At 46.5% G+C, this 20,936-nt stretch overlaps 1 protein-coding gene across 2 annotated transcripts in view; it reads right to left on the bottom strand.

Annotated features, from left to right (window-relative positions):
• Positions 1 to 20,395, bottom strand: part of DIPK2B (divergent protein kinase domain 2B) — a 50,132-nt gene extending 29,737 nt beyond the window's left edge. Inside the window, exons 1-2 of one of the 2 annotated variants that reach the window (XM_039251916.1) lie at positions 20,044 to 20,395; positions 11,392 to 11,656 (exon numbers count right to left, since the gene is read on the bottom strand). In XM_039251916.1, coding sequence (XP_039107847.1) covers positions 11,392 to 11,656; positions 20,044 to 20,276 — 498 coding nt within the window. In that variant the 5' untranslated portion in view covers positions 20,277 to 20,395. Of the gene's footprint in view, positions 1 to 11,391; positions 11,657 to 11,765; positions 11,840 to 20,043 lie in introns of those variants that run through there. The other variant, XM_039251917.1, reaches the window with a different exon arrangement.
• Positions 20,396 to 20,936: the final 541 nt, after the last annotated feature.

The raw sequence follows: 20,936 nt of genomic DNA, 5'->3' as shown, positions 1-20,936 counted from the left end.
GTCTATACTCCAGTGGTAAAGATCACATCCTACCATGTCCATGGTCCAAGGACCATGTGCCATGAGCAAGCACAAAACTGAAGAAGATCTGCATGGACCAAGTCTAACGCCCATGATGAAGGCAATGGTTCTCACCTGGGGGGCAATTCTGGTCCCTCCAAGATGTTTTGCAACATCTAGAAACACTTTGAGTTGGCACTACTGGAGGTTGTGATTCTACTGGCATCTAGTGGGGAGGGGCCAAGGGTGCTGCTAAACACCTTACAATGTGCAAGGACAGCTCCCCTTTCATCCTCTTAACAGAGAATAATCTGGCCCAGGGGCGCCTGGGTGGCTCACTCGGTTAAGTGTCCGACTTTAGCTCAGGTCATGATCTCAGGGCTTGTGAGTTCCAGCCCCGCATTGGGTTCTGTGCTGTCAGCGTGGAGCCCCTTTCAGTTCCTGTCTGCCTCTCCCCAGTTCCTGCTTTCTCTCTGTCTCAAAAATAAATAGGGGGGCCTGGGTGGCTCAATTGGTTGAGTGCCGACTTTGGCTCAGGTCATGATCTCATAGTTTGCGAGTTCGAGCCCCGCGTCGGGCTCTGTGCTGACAGCTCGGAGCCTGGAGCCTGCTTTGGATTCGGATTCTGTGTCTCCCTCTCTGCCCCTCCCCCACTCATGCTCTGTCTCTCTCTCTCTCTCTCTCAAAAATAAACATTAAAAAATTAAAAAAAAAATTTATTTTTAAAAATGTCAATAGTTCGGAGATTGAGACACCCTGGATTTGGGGAATCTGCGAGCAGTGTAGTTGGCTTCTAGAATGAAACTCAACAATCTTTAGTGGAAGGTGATGTAATCCAGAGCCTCTCCAAGGTATTGTCCTTAAAATCCAGCATATAATAAGAAATTACCCAAAAAAATGTGAAGAAACAAGAAAAACTAACTCACAGGAAAAAAGAAAACCACCAACAGAAGTGGAAGTAGAACCAGAGATAATCCAAAGTTGGCAAGTATGGAATTCAAAGTAACTATGATTAAGATTTTAAGAAAACGGAGGAAAAGGCAGATAAAAATAATTGAGAGGATTTCAACAGATAATGGTGATTTCTTAAAAAATGACATTTAGAAATACAAAGTGCAATATCTGAAATTAAGAATTTACTGACTAGATTTAAAACCAAGCTGGGTATAGCAAGACAGATGATTAGCAGTGAGCTGTATATGAGAGATAACTCATGGAAGCTTCTAGAAGTACATAGGGGAATACTTTTATGACCATGGGGTAATCAGGATGTTAAAAGCATTAACTTTAAATAAGCGGTGAATACATTGAACTACACTGAAATTAAGAATTTCAGTTCATTAATGGGCGCCTGGGTGGCTTAGTCGGTTAAGCGTCCGACTTTCGCTTAGGTCATGATCTCGCGGTTCGCGGGTTCGAGCCCCGCGTCGGGCTCTGTGCTGACTGCCAGCTCGGAGCCTGGAGCCTGTTTCAGTCTGTGACTCCCTCTCTCTCTGACCCTCCCCTGTTCATGCTGTCTCTCTCTCTCCTAGAAATAAATAAAAACATTAAAAAAAAAAAAAGAATTTCAGTTCATTAAAAGCTACCACAAATAGGGGCGCCTGGGTGGCTTAGTCGGTTAAGCGTCCGACTTTCGCTTAGGTCATGATCTCGCGGTTCGTGGGTTCGAGCCCCGCATCGGGCTCTGTGCTGACAGCCAGCTCGGAGCCTGGAGCCTGTTTCAGAGTCTGTGACTCCCTCTCTCTCTGACCCTCCCCTGCTCATGCTGTCTCTCTCTCTCTCTCCTAGAAATAAATAAAACATTAAAAAAAAAAAGCTACCACAAATAGAGTGAAAAGGCAAGCCGTAGACTAGAAGACATTTGTAATACAGATACCCAACAAAGAGCTCGTGTCTTAGAATATAAATGTCACTTTTACGAATCAGTATGAAAGGCAGATGACCCAATAAAAAAATAGACAACTTAACCCAGAATTTCACCAAAGATGAAATCAAGGCAGCCAATAAACATACAAAAAAGGTCTCTCTTAGTTATGAGAAAAATATGAATTCAGACCACACAACGATGAAGTGTTGATGGAAATGTAGAACAATGGAACTCTCTCTTCCATTGCTTATAGGAGGAAATCAGTACAACCACTTTGGAAAACTGGTAGTATCTACTAATTGAGTCCATACATATATGCCATCATCCAGCAGTTTTACTTCCATAAGTATATTTATCTTCACCAATTGACATGGGCAAGAACGTTTGCAGCAGCTTTAATTCACAATCGCCCAAACTAAATACAACCCTAGTGCTCGTCAAAAGTAGAATGAATAAATAGTGACATCGTCGCACAGTGGAGTATTATACTGCAATGGAAAAAAAAAACCCTAAACTACTGATTCATGCAACAGCATGGATACAGAGCACGATACAATGCCGAGTACATACTGTGCGATTTCATTTCAATGAAGTTCAAAACCAGGCAAAACTAATTCATCGTGAGTTAGGTAAGAATAGTAGTTACCATTGGAGGGGGTAGGGTGATCACTGGTTCTAGTTTGCTTGGGGTTGAGAGGTCTTCTGGGATGTGGGTCTTTCAGTGCTAAGCCCAGGATAGCCTCAAGAAAATTGTACCGTTGGTCATCTGGGGTGGGGGTGGGGGTCTTCTTAGGGAGGGGACATGAAAGAGCCTTCTGAGGGGTTGGAAATATTCAGCCTTGATGTGGATCGCAGTCACAGGAGTGAATACATGCAAAACTTTATCTAGGTGTATGCTTAAGATTTTTGCATTTAAGTATATAATTTCTCCTTTGATTTTAAAACTCTGAAAATAGCTATATTTTATAATATAGGATTTATTTAATCAAATCCCTCTAGACAAACTTCGATTTTTTTTCCTTGACCTGATTATTTGATTTTTAATCCGAGAAATGCAATTGACTTCAGTGAGGCATTTGGCAGTAATGAGAATTAACGGATTAATCCCCATCGAGAAAGAAGACTGTCTCCTTCTCCCTGCTCTGTTTAACATTTTTATTTATGATTAGGACCTAGATAAAAATTGTGTTCATCAACATAGGATGATGATATGTAGTTGGGGTGATAGTGATTATGATAAGTAACAGAATCAAGTTGACAGGCTCTTAGAATAATGGATTTCATCTAAGAAGATCATATATAACAGGATAACTAGAAGGTGCTGTTCTTCAAAACTAGAATCTAGCTGTAGCAATGTCTAATATGCATCCATTTGAGGGAAATGACCTACATAGGAAAGGGAATTGGGGGTTATCTAGACTGGGAAGCCAGGATTTAAAGGAGTAAAAATAAATTAATAATTTAAATGAGTGAAAGCTACAAGAAGACAGATTTGAGATGAACTTTCTAATTATTTGTTCTGTTCAAAGAAGAAATAAGCTGTTTCTTTCTTTCTTTCTTTTTATTTATTTATTTATTTTGAGAGAGAGAGAGAGAGAGAGAGAGAGAGAGAGAGAGAGAATGCCAGCAAGGTGGGGAGGGGCAGAAAGAGAGAGGAGAAAGTGAGTCCCAAGCAGGCTCCGTGATGTGAGGGCAAAGCCCACCTCGGGGCTTGACCCCATGAACCATGAGTTCATGACCTGAGCTGTGATCAAGAGTCAGAAGTTTAACCAGTTAAGCCATCTGGGCGCCCCTAAGGAATAGGCTGTTTCTGAAGATAGCGAGGTTCCCGTTTTGTTTGGCAACATCAAAGTTGCAAAGATTTTGAGAGTTTCAATTGGTAAGATTTCAAGTTTCTTTCAACCCCCAGAGTCAATGACAAATGTATGGTTCAGTGGGTAGTGATCTGTCTTGATCTTTAACAGGTTGATACATTGCTCTGTGTCTTGTTCTATATATAAACCAGGGATAAATACACGTAATTTCCTACTTAACCCACTGAAAAGGCTTACAAATCAAGTCTTCCATAGAATTCTCAGTACTCCTGAGAGAGAAGGGCTAACAAAACTGGAAAATTTTTTATTGTTGTAAGTGGCCCTGACCCAGGACGATTTTGACATGTAATTCCTCATTTTTATACCTTTTTGTATCATTGCTCCTCTGCATTAATGACCAAATTTGTATCGACAGTTGCCTAACACAACAATGGATTGGTTTCTGATTTTCCTCTGAACAGGGATCTGGCAAAGGTTAAATCACAGACTGGGGGGATATAGAGGTTTGATCATTGTTATTTTCTTGATATAATTACTATTTCAGTTATTTGTGGCTCAAAAGATAATGTTTTGAAATTCCAGGTTTGGTAGGGTTCTTTTTTCTCCTTCTTTTTATTATTGTTAATGGCTGTTATTGGCTTTTAATCAGACAAAATGATCTGTGACATTTTGTGAAATTTATTGAGAGGTTTTGTGGCCTAATAATAAACAGGTTTTATTTTTTATTTTTTTTAAAAAATATTTTCTCTTGTATTTTATATATATTTTTTAATGTTTTATTTATTTTTGAGAGTGAGAGACAGACAGCGTGAGCAGGGGAGGGTCAGAAAGAGAGGGAGACACAGAATCCGAAGACAGGCTCCAGGCTCTGAGCTGTCAGCACAGAGCCCGATGTGGGGCTCAAACCCATGAACCATGAGATCATGACCTGAGTCGAAGTCGGATGCTTAACCAGCTGAGCCACCCAGGCGCCCCAATAAGCAGTTTTTAGACCACCACCAATATATCAATTTGTTTCAGCACTGATTTTTTTTGAGTGAGTATCTTTATAGGTATCTACTATATACTATATAGTTTAACCTCTGTTTACTTCATATTATGTGCACATATGTAGTGGCACAGCCAATTCTCAGGCCTCTGAGCCAAGCAGAAGCATTCGTTCCAACATATATAAAAATAAGAATATTGAGGGACACCTGGGTGGCTCAGTTGCTTGAGCATCCGACTCTCGGTTTTGGTTCAGGTCATGATCTCACAGTTGTGAGTTCAAGCTCCGCATCGGGCTCCACACCATCATTGAGGAACCTGCTGTCTCCTTCACTCTCTGCCCCTCCCCTGCTCTCTCTCTCTCTCCCTCTCTTAAAATAAATAAATCAACTTAAAAAATAAAATAAAGGTGACTTTTTGGGAAGGTCCCTAACCTGGTAGCTTGCAACAGACTAACATATTTATAGAAACCAGCTGTGCGTCCAGTATAAAATTTTCATCTTCATTCAAACACTTTATCATAACCTGTCTTGTCTCACAATGAGTCAGATGGGGCCCGTCCCTCACCAGTGGGGTGTCATCTCCCAGAGTGCAGGGACCTTGTCTGGACACCTTTATACCCTCTCCCAGGGCCTAGGCTAGGTCTTGCTCCGACCCCTTAAGTGTTTCTGAATTAAGTTTAAGCAAAAATGAATCTTACTTTATTCTTTACCTCTAAGACCATGTTCTGATCAGATGGTTAACATGCATTTTTGCTTAATTTCCTCATTTCCCTTATTCTAGCTATGGAAAAATAAATAAATAACTGAGACCGAGGAAGTAACATTGCCGGCCACCCGAGTTTAAACTAAGCTGCCTGAATGCTCTATACTGCCATCTGGCGGGAGAAAAGCCTCCACGGCCATGGAATCGGGTCCCACCAGAGGGAAAGTAGAGTCTGTGTTTAGAACAATGTCAGAAGCGCCAGAGGTCAGGGGAAGGGAGGCGGACACGATGGGGGACGTGTGTTTTCCTCCGATTAGCCATGCACCGCTGAGGGTGGCTGCCTCTTTGCGCTTTGGCACAATAGAGGAGGAAGCCTTCTTTGTGGTTTCTCGAACAAGCACATCACGATAAACTGGGTGATGTTCTTGGCTGTGGGTCTATCTGTGGGCTGGTAATTTAGGCTGCGGGACATTCCCATCAGAACAATGCGGTTCTTAGAGGAGAAAAGTCATGGTTTTATTAGCATAAGTGGCACACACACACACACACACACACACACAGACGCAAGCATGCACGCAGAGACACAATGCATTGTTTCACCCTCTGGCTGATTTCTGGTCCTGCGCGGTCTCCTTGGCAAGCCCCTTTTGCGGCAGCCTACTGCCTGAGGCTCAAGAGAGTGTCCTTAATCCAAAGCAGCACTTGGCCCTGCAGGGGGGAGCCGTGGGGTCCCTGGCTCAGCCTCTGATGGTGACTACTGGGGCTTTTCATCCCAGTTGACTTTATTTATTCATAAGCAGAGCTCACAGTCAAGGTTCTGCGGGCCCTTCCCCGGTCCCATCCCCCTTGCCTTCAATTTTCTTTTATTTCTTTGATTGTTCGCCTTCTCTCCCTCGCCGGTTCTCTAAGCCAACCCGTGAGTTCCTCGTGGCCCCTTTTTCTTCCCCCCAAACACACACCAGTGCGCGCGCACGCGCACACACGCACACACACGCAGTCTGGAGGGCCCTGGCCTAGATCCTTGTTGGAAAGTGGCTCTTGAGAAAATCAGGGAAAATCCACTCAAGTCACGGTCAAGAGAATCCCTGCGGCCAGCAGAGCTGTTCAGCCAAATCTGGGATGAATGATCACTCAGAGGCAGGCTGCTTGGGGGCGCCTGGGTGGCTCCGTCAATTAAGCATCTGACTCTTGATTTTGGCTCAGGTCATGATCTCATAGTTCGTGAGTTCAAGCCCCGAGTCGGACTCCGCGCTGATAGCACAGAACCTTCTTGGGATTCTCTTTTTCTCTCTCTGCTTGCTTCCCCCCCCCCAACTCTCTCTCTCATAATAAATAAAGAAGCACTACAAAAAGAGAAACATGGAGCGCCTGGGTGGCTCAGTTGGTTGGGCGTCTGACTTCGGTTCAGGTCATGATCTCACAGTTAGTGGGTTGGAGCCCCGCGTCGGGCTCTGTGCCGACAGCTCAGAGCCGACAGCTCAGAGCCTGGAGCTGCTTCAGATTCTGTGTCTCCCACTCTCTCTGCCCCCCGCCCCCAACTTGTGCTCTGTTTCTCTCTCAAAAATAAACATTAAAAATATTTTTTAATTTAAAAAATAAAAAGAAGGGAGAGAAATAAGTGGCTTGCTCAGAGCATCATTGAGAAGGATTCGGGGGCACATCTGGATTTTGTGGGGGGAGGAATTCTAAGAAGTATCAGAAAGGTGTGACAGGTGGGATGAGAGGGAATATTACCCTATTGGCTTAACACAAAAACGATGGCTTAAAGAGCTAACAGGGACATGTTATTAGCTGTTAACATCCCGCCTTGAATTAACTTATTGGATTGGCTGCCCCTCACCTCTCAGGCCTCCAAGGCAATGAAATCACATTATTGGTGAAGTCTCTTTGGGGCTGAGTCTTCCTTTTTTTGTTGTTGTTTTGTTTTGCTTTGTTTTTAGTTGAGATACAATTCACATAACATGCAATGTACAGTTTTCATTCTAACCATGTTAAGGTGTATAATTCAGTGAGTGGCTTTTAGTGTACTCACAAGGTTATATGTGGATCTTCACTCTCTGACTCCAGAATTTTTCCATCACCCACAAAAGAAACCCTGTACCCAGTAAGCATTCACTTCCACCTTTTGGCTACTGCCAAGCATGCTGCTATGAACGTTCAAGTACAAGTTTTTGCTTGAACACTCATTTTCAACTCTTGGGCAGAGTGGTGAGTTTCTCCCCCCATCTTTGGTGATGATGGATCCGTCTGACACCGTCTGGTGGGTGAGTTTTGTTAAGAAGAAATGCGCAGGAATCTCAGTGCTGCTGTGAGCCATCAGTACAGAACCCAATGCGGGGCTCAAACCCACGAATCAAGAGATCATGACCCGAGCTGAAGTCGGACACTCAACTGACTGAGCCACGCAGGTGCCCCTAGGATCCTCTTTTTAAAATTATTATTATTTTTTTTAATTTGAGAGAAAGAGAGAGAGAACACGACCAGGGAAGAGGGGGAGAGAGAGGGAGGGAGAGAGAGAGAGAGAGAGAGAGAGAGAATCTTAAGCAGGCTCCACGTGCAGCACAGTGCCCGATGTGGGACTCAGTCCCACGGCCCTGGAATCATGACCTAAGCCAAAAATCAAGAGTCAGATTCTCAACCAACTGAGACACCCAGGTGCCCCGGGATCCTATTACAGTAATGCTTCCACGCATGCCTATGGCAATGGATTTTCTCTAAAGCATCTTCATCTCTATGAGCTCACCAGGATGAATGAATCAGGCAGAGCAGGCACTATCTGCTGCCCATTTGAGAAATAGGAAATCAAGGCACTCAGTACAACACCTAGTGATAGTAGTCATTCAGTTGGGATTTGTTATGTAAGTGAAGGAGAGTCATATGGAGTCGAAGAATGTCAGAGCTGAGAGGGTCTTTGAGATCATCCGGAAGCCCTCCCCAACAACCCATTTTTGGAGGAGGGATACCGGCGCAGAGCAGGGAAGGTCTCGGGCTTAAATGTGAGGTCAACTGGTTAGTAAGCGAGGGACCCAAGTCCATAGTTTGTCCTCTGTTCTCTTACAGAGTGTCATCAGAACACAACAGACATTGCTTTGTGGTGGTTGTTTGTGTTCTTATCTGTCCTCACCAGTGGGCCACATGTTCCTGGGAGTGGAGCTCCTGGGTATCACATTCATCTCTGTGTCCCCAGGATATAGCACAGTGTTGAAACTTGCCGAACAGAGGCACCGGAAGTGGAAGCCTTTTGCTCTCCCTGGCTCTCTGTTCCTTCTCATTTTGTTGTAGCTTTTAGCAGCAGAGCCAGGCCTCAAGCCTAGCGTCCAGGCTCCTGGGGATTGTTTGCCAGGCCCTCTGGGATAATCCCCACCGTGTTGTTATTATGGAAATCTCTAGAAGCTGAGGGAAGGAGGAAGCTTTCCCTAGTTCAGAGCCTAAGGTCAGTCTGGCTCCTTTCCATTGGGATCTCAAGTCTATCCTGAACGCCGGAACACCCTCTAGGATGTTGTCCAGGTCCCGAGTGGAGGTAGTCGGGAACCAGGGTTTTGGGGGAACTGCGTCCTTCAGCATGGAGCCTGACAGTGGTGGGGGCAGGAGGAGGTGATGGGATTTTCAAGGGACTCTGAGACAATTCCTCGCGTCTCTTGTTTTGTTCTTCCCGGGGACTTCTACTTGCTCCTGAGCACATAGTTGAGGCAAAGCACGGAAGGTGTCATACTGGTTCTCTTGTGGGCTTTGTTATCTGTCCCCTGTCGTCGGGTTCTGCTTGGTGGTGAGCAGCCCCTGTGACGTTCTTCCCACCTAAGCCTCCACTTCCTGCCTCCGGCACCAGCTCCAAGACCCACATGTTGGATCCTGCTACCACCCCCCTGGCCTGGGAACAGCTTCACTTCCTCTGGCTCACCCTCTCCCCGCTCCAGGCCTGCGACATTCACAGAGTGCCGCGGGCACATCGGAGAGCCCGGGGTCAGATGACGGCCATGTTATCAGTTCCATTCCTCCTGATTCCGGAGCAGTTTCCACACAACCTAAGAGCAAAGCCAGACCGTCTTGTCACGTGGGTGAGATGTCCAGGGGCCAGTGATTCTTCTTTGCTCGGTGTCCCTCGCCTTGAAGAGGCCAAGGGAAGGTCTGAGTGCTCAGAAGTGCCTCGGGTAGCCTCAGGTGCCCGCGTGAAGGGGGCTGGTAGCCTGCGGGGTACAAGAAGGGGGAAGCTCAAGTCTTCCAGGCCCATCACGACAGGGAGATCAGGGTGAACCTCTTCCTTCCCATTTTTGCTAAAGGCAAGTCTCTCTTCAGTCCCCTGAGGGGCCATCTTTGGCTCCAAGAGGCCCAGTGTGTGTGTGTGTGTGTGTGTGTGTGTGTGTGTGTAGGTACGTGGTTGTGCTACGCGTTCGAGTGAGTGGGAGCTCTCACATGGGCAGAGGGAGCTGGATTACCAGAGCCCGCTTCTGTCAGGACTCAGATTTGGTTCTTCTGTACGGTGGCAAATTGATGAGGAATCTGATTTTCTTTCTTTCTTTTTTTTAATTTTTAAATTTTATTTGAATCCACGTTAGTTAACATGTAGTGTAATAATGACTTCAGGAGTAGAATTTAGTGCTTCATCGCTTCCACATGGCATCCAGTGCGCATCCCAGCAAGTGGCCCCCTTCATGCCCATCCCCCGTCCAGCCCATCCCCCTCACCCAGCAAGCCTCAGTTTGTTCTCTCTACTTAAGAATCTCTTGCAGTTGGGGAACCTGGGGGGCTCAGTCAGTTAAGCGTCTGACTCGTGGTTTCAGCTCAGGTCATGGTCTCACGGTTTTGTGGGTTCAAACCCCGCATCAGGCTCTGTACTTACAGCATGGAGTCTGCTTGGGATTCTCTCTCTCCCTCTTTCTCTGCCCCTCCCCTGCTTGTGCTGTCTCTGTATCTCTCAAAATAAATAAACTTAAAAAAATTTTTAATGTTTATTTATTTTTGAGAGAGAGTGTGAGCAGAGGAGGAGCAGAGAGAGAGAGGGACACAGAATCAGAAGCAGGCTCTAGGCTCTGAGTTGTCAGCACAGAGCCCAACGCAGGACTCGAACTCAGGAACTGCAAGAGATCACAACCTGAGCCGAGGTCGGACGCTTAACAGACTGAGCCACCCAGGTGCCCCAAATAAACAAACTTAAAAAAAAAAAAGAATCTCTTATGGTTTGACTCCCTCTCTGTTTTTATATTATTTTTGCTTCCCTTCCCTTATGTTCATCTGTTTTGTATCTTAAACCCCACCTATGAGTGAAGTCATATGATATTTGTCTTTTTCTGACTGACTTATTTTGCTTAGCATGATACCCTCTGGTTCCAGCCACGTTGTTGTAAATGACAAGATTTTATTGTTTTTTTTTTTTTTTTTTTTGGCTGAGTAACATTCCATTGAATATATACACCACATCTTCTTTATCCATTCATCAGTCGATGGGCATTTGGAGTCTTTCCGTAATTTGGCTGTTGTCGATAGCGCTGCTATGAACATTGGGGTGCGTGTGCCCCTTCGCATCAGCATTTTTGTATCCTTTGGATAAATACCTAGGAGTGCACTTGCTGGGTCGTAGGGTAGTTCTAGTTTTAATTTTTTGAGGAACTGAGGAAGCTGATTCCCAAAGCGGGCTCTCTGGATGGTGACACAGGTTGTATATGAGAGCTTCCGAGAGAGGACACGGTCTGGGGGTTGGCGAAGTTCCCCTGAGAAGGTTGTAGGGAAGGTTGGTGAGGGTCATCCCATCAGATCTTCAGACCCGAGGCAGCAGCCAGAAACTGTTTGCCAAATAGTTGCTGAGGGTCGCAGCCTCGAGAATGGAGGATGACAACGAGAAGGGTCCTTATCACCAAATGTGTTTGGTCACTGTCTTCTCACAGGCCACTGTTTCGTGGCATTGTATGGTCCCCCTTCTGATAGATCACAACTCCTTTCCCCCCACCCTGAAATGTGGGGTGGGAATAGATACCTCCCTCCATCTCGCCCCCTTGCCTCCCGGCCCACGACCAGCACACTCACCTGCACCAGGTCCGGCGTGAGGCGCTTGGCGTGCAGCCATTTCTGGAACCTTCCTGTTTTCCGCAGGATGCGCTCGATGCTGCAGCTCTTTGGGGCTGCCGCAGAGGCACAGATTCTCCTGTCTGAGATGTCACTTTGCTGTTTGCCGACCAGCCTCGAGACCTCCACGGGGCGCCAGGTTTTGGAATCATCTGAGTAATTTGCAGGGTAGGAAGGTAGGTGGTCGGGCGGCGGTCCGAGGTGGGAGGCCAGCCCGCTGCCAAACCTGGAAGAAGAGCCCTTTTAGGATCTGTCCAGAGCTGGAGTGCTGAAGCGGGGGGCCGGGGTGGGACTGGCCAGCAGAGCCTGGGGACAGGGAGCCGGGAGACAGATACCCAGCCTGCTCCATTTCTCTTCCTTAGCCCTGGGCGCTCCAAACTCCTTCCGTGAGAAGACTATTCTTTCCTCAAGCTCAGGAAGTAAACATGTGATGTCAGAAAAGGTGACGGAGAGGCATATCAGACACAAACTCTCTCCTCTGCGTGCAGCTGGCCCGGAAGGGCTAGCCATGGCCTTCTGACCTTCTCCAGGTGAAGACAGCAGCTTTACGCATGCTGGTACCTCAGGATTCTCCCGATGTCCCACCCCCACTTTACAGATGGGGAAACTGAGGCTTACAGAGCTTAAGCACCTTGCCCAAAGTCAGGCAATACATTGCCAAGCAGAGGAGCAAACCCAGGGCCCTCTGGCAGCAAACCCCACGATCTTTCCCTTCCCTATACTGGTTCTAGAAACAGCCCACCCTCCGACCAATGGCTAGGTCTTGGTACCCCCATTGGTGAAGAGGCTTCTCGGCCTTCACTGGGAAGAACTCTGCCTCTCCATATCCCTTCCCCAAGAGGCCCCATCAATTTTGCTTTCAGTCCAAAGTTTTAAGTCATCCGTACCAACCAGGTCACAGGGAGCAGTGACTGCTAAGCAGTCACCAAACCCAAAGCCATCTGGGATCCAGGAACTGTGTGATTCCACACAGTGGCCTGGCCGGTCCTTAATCCTCCCCAGGGGAGAGGCACTGGCCCATGACCTTGACCCTTTCCTCCAGTCATTCTTCTAGCTGTGTGCCAGTGCTTTCATTAGGCAAGAATGTTAAATCTTCTTCCGATTTATGTATGAAAAATTACCAAGGTAACATTTACTTTCATGATTAATAAAATTCGGCTTATAAGAGATGCCCCATATTTAATTTAAGGAGGAATCTTTTAACTTCCTACTGTCAGACATTATTGGACAACCTCATGGTCATGACTTTTGGAAGAATTCGCATTCTGATTGGCCCCAAAGTCTACACTCTTTTGTTCTCTCACTTAGGTGACACGGCTTTCCCGTAAGAGACTGCAAGCTTAAATTTTTTTCTTTTTAATGTTTTTTATTTATTTCTGAGAGAGAGATAGTGTGATCAGGGGAGGGTCAGAGAGAGAGGGAGATATAGAATCTGAAGCAGGCTCCAGACTCTGAGCTAGCCGTCAGCACAGAGCCTGACGCAGGGCTTGAACCCACCAACCGTGAGATAATGACCTGAGCCAAAGTCCGACGCTTAACCGACTGAGCCACCCAGGCGCCCCAAGAGACTGCAAGTTTAACAAAGAAGGCACTCTAGCGGAAACTGTCAAGAAGTCAATTAGTTCTTCTGCAACTCAGCAGTCCTACTCAAACTGTAGCGGAAGTTGACCCAAAGAATTCTGTTCAAGAACATTGCCACAAATCTATTTAAAAAGATGGGGGCGGCACCTGGGTGGCTCAGTCGGTTAAGCGACTGACTCTTGGTTTCAGCTCAGGTCATGATCTCACAGTTTTGTGCGTTCGAGCCCTGTGTCCGGCTCTGTGCTGTCAGTTTGGAGCCTGCTTGGGATTCTGTCTCTTTCTCCCTCTTTCTCTCTTTCTCTCTCTCTCCCTCCCTCTCTCTCTGCCCCTTCCCCACTTGTGCTGTCTCTCTCAAATAAATAAATAAACTTAAAAGAAATAAAAGTATATTAAGAAAAAAGATGAAAACTTGTAAACAAGCAATGAGTCTACTTCACTGGCATTTTCAGGGCAGCCATTGGAAATGAATCTCCCCTGAGGGGATAAAGAAGGGCAGAGGGCACCCAGGCAGGCCTGTCTGCTGGTTTCCTGTAGCTGCCCTTGCTCACAGGGGTTCAACCCTCCAAGAGGCCTGTGACTAAGGATTTACAAAGGTGGCTCTCTTAGATCGTGATGACAGCAACACACGTGTATGAAACAAGCATGCCAGTCGCTTTGCTAAACACTTTGTGTGTATTAATTCAGTTAAACCTTCCAGCAAACCTATGAAGTCAGTACTATTCTTAGCCATACAGATGAGGAAACTGAGGCACAGAGAAGTGAAGCGATTTGCCCAAAGTCCTACAACCAGAAATTGGAGGAAGCGACATTCAAGGCTCCAGAGCTTGCGATCTCAACTGCTTTGCCATTGCTTAGTCCTCTGTCATCCTTTTTACAAATTACCTTTTGGGAACAGATTGGTGACATTATTAGGGGTTGTAGCTAACAGGGTCCTTAATGACAGGTGACCTGTAATGGACGCGTGGTGCACCTTCAGCGGTGGCACTCAAGGCATCCCATGAGAACCAACTGAGAACAAATAAACAGATTTACAGGCCACTTCTCCCCCCATTCAAAGTGGTAGTGGATTTATGGCATTGAAGGGAAAACACGTATTTTCTTACAATGTTTCATACCTACTTTACTGAGCAGAGAAGTGTCAGTGAGAAAATGGGCTTTGTTTTTTATTCACTAAAATGTTACAGTCCCGGACTTTGGAAAACTGCAAAACAGAGGCAGCATCCTTTTTTTTTTTTTTTTTTTTTAAGAGCGAGAGAGAAAGCACATGTGTGAGTGGGGGAGGGGGTGGAGAGAGAGAGAGAATTCTAAGCAGGCTCCATGCTCAGCATGGAGCCCAACGCAGGGCTCGATCCCACAACCCTGGCATCATGACCTGAGCCAAAATCAAGAGTCGGAATTCAACCGACTGAGCCACCCAGGCGCCCCCAAAGGCAGCATTTTAATCTTCGGTCTGAACTGAGATGATGGGCATGCTTGAAATGAGTCTGGCCAAGCCTCTCATTGGTTCGGAAGATAAACAAGAAGTGTCATAGTTTCCAGAGCTGGAAGCAAGTAGAAAGGTCATACGGTCCAATCTGCGCCAGCCCCTCGACACGGAGAACATGGTGGAGGCGTGGGGTATGGCGACAGTTTTGCAATGAGAAGAAAACACTCTCTTCTGGTGCATGACCCTCATGCTTACATCTAGTCAAACACTAAGTCTGTAGACACGCCTTCCTAAATATTTCTTCCCTCTCTTTCCTCTTCTCCATTCGTCAGCACAGAACCCTCAAAGCATCTAGCATCTTCCCAAAGCTCAAAGGACGCAGCTCACCCTCCTTAGAGGGGTTCACGGTGTTTTTTCTGGGCCCTTCTCCTGCTGCTCTCTTTATGACCTTGCTTCGTTCTCACCAAACCACTGATCATCCTTGGCTAAGCCACATCGTTTCGGGCCTCTCCACTCACCTTGGGCTTCCTTCAGCTTGGTCGCTCAGTGCCTAGCCAAGTGCTTGGTGTCAAGTTAGTGCCACATGCATTTTAGTTGGATGGATGGATGGATGGATGGATGGATGGATGGATGGGTATTTGGATGTATAGACGGATAAGTGAGTGCAGGGATACATGGAGGGCAGGCTGGTTGGCTGTAGAGTGGTGATTGGGTGGAAGACTGTATGGAAGGATGTCTGAATGAATGGGTAAATGGATGGATGGGCCATGTATGTTTGGATTAGTGAATGTGTAAATGGATGCTTTTGTCATAATCTCTGGAGCCCTGAAGCTCCCAAGACCTTTGAATTGATTCGAGGAAAGGAGTTTAAGCAGTGATTAGTATCACCTTCCGAGATGAAAGAAACAGCTGAGGGCAAGAGAGAAGGGAAGGCAAAGGCAAGCCTAATGATTTTCTTGTTTTACTCTGAGCACGCCACTACGCAGTTAGAAGTATTTGAACATCCCTTAAGACTTTGAGAGTGGGGGGTAGGGATGGACGGCCAAGGGAGTACAATAAGGAAGGCGAGGTAAAGCATCTGTGTTGGTAGGAGCCCAGGAATTCATAGGAGCGATTCTGATCAGAAATTCTGCTACTAAGTATCCACCTCCACTTCTCTCCACCACAACCTATTACCTGCACATACACGGGTACTGGTCAGTCGAGTCCCGGTACATCTTGCCTAAGTGTGATCACTCAGGATTTCATGGATAGGTATGTGTTCAGGAGGAAGAATATGCCAATCGGTTTACTCTTTTTTTTTTTTTTTGGCTCCCCTTAACTTTTTCATTCAGGATCTGAAAGTCCACATGGAATGCATGGGAAAACTGGTACTGAAAACATTGAGATGCTCAAAGGTTAATGGTTGAGTATGGGAAGCATGCGATTTATTTATCGTTAGCATTCTTGCCAAAGAGAAGATAAGGGATGGAAGGAATCACGACCGTCATCTACGAGTTACGCATCTTCAGCTTCCCAGGCTCATTCTCTGCTGCTGAACAAACAAGTATTATCCAATTCTTACTGAGGACCTGGCCTGGAATGCTAATGCTTGCCTGGTTATAGCATTTCAGCCAAACATCTGCTCGTTTGGGATGGCTTTTTCCTAAGGTATCGTCATAATAATTGTTATTATTTTTATTATTAAAAATTTTATTTTTATTTATTTACTTTTATTTATTTACTTAATTTAATTTAATTCTTACTTATTTTTGAGAGAGAGAGGTAGAGCGTGAGCAGGGGAGGGGCAGAGAGAGAGGGGGACACAGAATCCGAAGCAGGCTCCAGGCTCCGAGGTGTCAGCACAGAGCCCGACGCAAGGCCTAAACCCACGAACCGTGAGATCATGACCTGAGCCGAAGTCAGACACTTAACTGAATGAGCCACCTAGGCGCTTCATCATCATAATAATTTTTAAAAACGGGAAAATATTTGGAGATGAACAGGATGAACAAACACACCATTTAGACAGAGAGACAAAGGATATGAACTTGTAGACACTTTAGCAAATGAGAAATAGAAATGGCTAGTAAGCTTGAAAAAAAAAGGCTCGACTCAGAAGAAATACAAACTAAAAACAGTAGTAATATTAAACATTTGTGAGTGTGCAATAAATCATCTCTAGGGCCAGAAGTCTACATTTGGATGATATATACATATCATCTCTTAAAAATGTGCTATATTTTTTGACCTAGAAATTCCACCCTTGGGAGTGTGTCATGGGAATTCATGACTGATATGCACAAAAAGTTAGCAACAGGGATGTTCAACATAATATTTTATAAGACTGAAAAGAAAAAAAAAACATAGTTGTCTCATAGTAGTGGATTGGTTAAATCAATTATGGCTGATTTAACAAAGCCATTAAAAATCTCATTGTGGATACATTATTGGCAAATATCTTCTCCCATTTGGTGGATTGTTTTGTTTTGTTTTGTTATTGGTTTCCTTCGCTGTGCAAAGGCTTTTTATGTTGCCAAAGGAGACCTACCTAGAAAAATGTTTCTATGGTCAATTTCAAAGACGAAGAGTTAATAATGTGCAAAAGCGTTCCGGACACATTGTTAAGTAAAGGTTTGCAGAAGAGTGTACACACTATGATCACAGTGGTGTTGAAAGAATGTTAAATCCACACTTAAAAAAAAGGTGGGAAGGATATACACCAGGATGTTAATTGAGGGCTGATCCCTTGGTGGGGGACGGATATGTGATCTTTATTTTGTCTTTTCTCCTATCAGTATTTCCTGAAAATTCTAAACTAAACAAGCATGACTTTTAAAATAAGGAAATAGTTGCTTAAATGGTAAAGAATAGAAACAAGACCCACTCACTGCCTCTCTCTGCTCCTTTGCGCTTGAGGAATGTGCCTTCTCAACGTGGAGAGCCTTCAATGCCATCCTGCCAGCCCCCCCACCCCCATGCTGTCCTGCGTGTATCTGCACATATCCCTTTCAGGCGCGTGTGGAAAATAAATTCCGAGGGAGCTGAAGTAATATCCTGAACCTGAAGGGAACACGGACCTATTTGGGGAAATGCTTCCTGAATATGGCTAACACCCTCCCAGTGAGAAAAACTTCATTTACTGCCACTTGGTGAAGAGTCAACTGTAAGATTCACATACTCTTGTTTATGTACCTAGGGGAGGATGTGGCCCTGGGAGTCTCCTTCAGTTGAATCCCATAACTTCCCTCCCTCCTCTCTGAAAATAAGTCCATATTCTCCCTGCCTCCTTTCTCCAGGGAATCAGGCCCACTTCACCTTTGTTCTTGACGTTCTCCATCCCATCTCTTAGGGGGGAAATCTGTTTTCTTAATGTTTTATTTATTTTTGAGAGAGAGAGAGAAAGCACGAGTGGGGGAGGGGTAGAAACAGAGGGGGACAGAGGATCCCAAGTGGGTTCTGCGCTGACAGCAGCGAGCCCGACGCGGGGCTTGAACCCACAAGCCGCGAGATCATGACTTGAGCTGAAATCCCGTGCTCAACCTACTGAGCCCCCTAGGCACCCCTCTTAGGCGGGAAATCTTGAGTTCACTTTCAACATTTCCAGCTTTACTTTCCATCACGTTGAGTTGAGTCAACAAAATGACTCTCTAGCTGAACTGACCGGCATCCTTCCTGCCCTGCGTTCTTCCCGTTGACCTTTCTCCTGGACGAGGAGAACTTGGTCTGGTTGCCCTTGCCAGCATCAACCAGCCCACCCTGCACACTTCTTTCCATGAGATTCTTCCCTAACACAAGGCACATCTTGTCCCTACCTCCCAAATTCCTTCACCATCGTCTGCAAGAGCTCCCCCAGTTGGGAAGGTCTTTCAACTTTGCACCATTTGAAATGCCTTTTTTTAAAAAATTTTTTAATGTTTTATTTATTTCTAGGAGAGAGAGAGAGAGACAGTGTGAGCAGGGGAGGGTCAGAGAGAGAGGGGGTCACAGACTGAAACAGGCTCCAGGCTCTGAGCTGGCAGTCAGCACAGAGCCCGATGCAGGGCTCGAACCCACGAACCGCGAGATCATGACCTAAGCGAAAGTCAGACGCTTAACCGACTAAGCCACCCAGGCGCCCCCATTTGAAATGCCTTTTAAAAGGGCCTCATGGGAAAAGTCCACATCAATGAAGTATCTGTCATCTCACAAAAGACGTTCCACATTTTTGATTGATAGTTTCTATTGGTTATATCTGTTCGGTAACTTAGTTGAATAATCCAATATGTCTTTGGTGAATCCAGCTTGGAAATCAAATTATTGTAAATGAATGCATTTTCCTTGGTCACCAAATCTTACATGCTTAAGATAGGTCCCTGGGGGGAGGACTGAGGAGAAAGGGCCTATTATGAAGGGTCTTTAGTATCGGAGAGGCGGGGAAACACTGGCCCACAGGTGAAGATCCCAATTCCTTGGCACGGCATTCAAGGTCCCTGCCCCATGTGACTCTTCCAATCTCTTCCATCTGCCACGCCTTGCCACAAGAGCCCCACGTTCCAACAACTAAGTGCTGCTCACCTCTTCCCACACTCCAGGCCATTGCCTTAGCTGGTCCTTCTACCTCAAAACCTTCTCCTGAATTTCAGCTCATCCTTTAAAGGCCTTGCTCAGAATATCTTCCCCTGGAGAAGCCTTTCCCCAGGGCCCATTTGGAATTAATATCCCCTTCTTGGAGCTTTGGGGGGGGGTTCCTCTACATTTCATTTCTGGCTTGCATCAGACCAGGTCCTATTACTGTTATTTGTAACATGGCTCCCTACGCTTGCATTCCAGAGTGGGATACCTTCCTTTGGTGACATCCATGTGCATCACCATTTACTAAATTTGGATTTTCCTCCGGATCAGAAAATTGGCTCAGAAACTTTAGGGTAAACAGTCCTGATCTGAATCCCAGATCTGCCACTTACTAGGTGGTGACCTTGGGCAAGTCACTTAATCCTGCTGTCTCGGTTCACTCTCTGAATAAGTGCAAAACATTAACTTCCAGGATGGTGACCAGGAGTAAATAAAAATAACTTGGCGGCGCCTGGGTGGCTCGGTCGGTTAAGCGTCCGACTCTTGGTTTCAGCTCAGGTGGTGATCTCACGGTTCCTGGGATTGAGCCCGGAGTCGGGCTCTGCGCTGACAGTGCTTGAGATTCTCTTTCTCCCATGCTCTCTGCCCCTCCCCCACTCACACATGCACCGGCGCTCTCTCGCTGTCTCTTGAAATAAATAAGTAAACATAAAAAATAGCTTTCAAATGTCTGTCACATAGTAGGCCCTCTAGCAATTTTATTTCCTCCTTTTTAAGAGAAACGAACTTGGTAAACTCAATAATCCCAGGCTACTCCATTCATAGGAAGGAACACTCTAAGTTCCCACTTCAAAAGAAAACTTGGGATTTAGCATTTAGGGTTAAAATTCAGCTTCGTACCTTCTCCCCCTCTGCACCCCAACTTGAACCGATCGCCCCTGTGATTCAATGCCCGTGCCTCGGCTCCCACCCGTGAATTACACCCTGACTCCTTCCCAACAAACTCCTGGACACACCATCACACGAAGGGAACCGGATTCTGCCCCTCCGAGTTAGCCAACGGAGATTCTGACCTGATTTCTTCTTTAAAGAACTTCTTGCAAATTGATGTCCCGATGCAGGCATTGCATTTGTCAAGACCGAGGAAAGTCCTTCCGAAATTGTAGCTGGTTCTGATTCGGGGCCCCAGAGACGGAGAGGGAGAAGCCGGCGAGGACACGCAACGGCTCAGGGCTGAGACCCACAGGAGCAGGAGCGGCCGGCCCCGGCAGAGGCTGGCAGCCTTAGGCCCCAGCTGGGGCCCCATCTCGGGCTCGGGATCCCAGCCACAGCCTTCAGCTGCCCACTCGGGGCTGCGCGGGGGTAGGTCTTGGCAAAAGACAGGGGGCTGGCTTCAGGGCGCTGACCCCGTCCCAGCCTCCCCGGTTTCTGTTGGAAGATGCTAAGAAGCGGGGGGGCTGACGGGGCTGGGAAGGAGGTGAGGAAGTCCATGGAGGATGCTGATAACATCGTTTCCAGAGTTACTCTTCCTTCGTCTGGGGCGGCTGCCGAGGGCTGGGGAAGGGCTGACTGGCAGATTTTGGGGAGGACAATGGTCAGGGCTTCCCTGTGCAGTCCTGTCGACAAACACAGGATATCCTGGCTCGGCAGGAAAGGCCCATGCAGGATGTATGTCCGACCTGGGCTCCACCTGGGAGTTTTCAAAGGATCCTGAAGGCCTCCGCCCTCTGCTGTTTCAGTTCTGAGTACATCTGTCCCTACGGATCCTTCCCCCCCGCCCCCCACACAGACACACAACCCAACTTCCCCCATCTGCGGCGGACACGTTGGCCTGCCCCATGGCTAGCCAGGCCAGCCCCCCCGTTGACTCTGTTTGGCTATGAAATAACTCGAGGTCGGTTTGCCGGCCGTTCTGTGCCACATCTGACACTGATTCAAATGGCAAGAACTTGTGGCTGCTCGGGGA

The sequence above is a fragment of the Hyaena hyaena genome, unplaced genomic scaffold (genome assembly GCF_003009895.1).
Source record: "Hyaena hyaena isolate Hyena2069 unplaced genomic scaffold, ASM300989v1 scaffold_402, whole genome shotgun sequence".
In the NCBI taxonomy this organism is placed as follows: domain Eukaryota; kingdom Metazoa; phylum Chordata; class Mammalia; order Carnivora; family Hyaenidae; genus Hyaena; species Hyaena hyaena.
The sequence above is the reverse complement of the archived record's forward strand: the minus strand, read 5'-3'. Positions and strand labels throughout refer to the sequence as shown.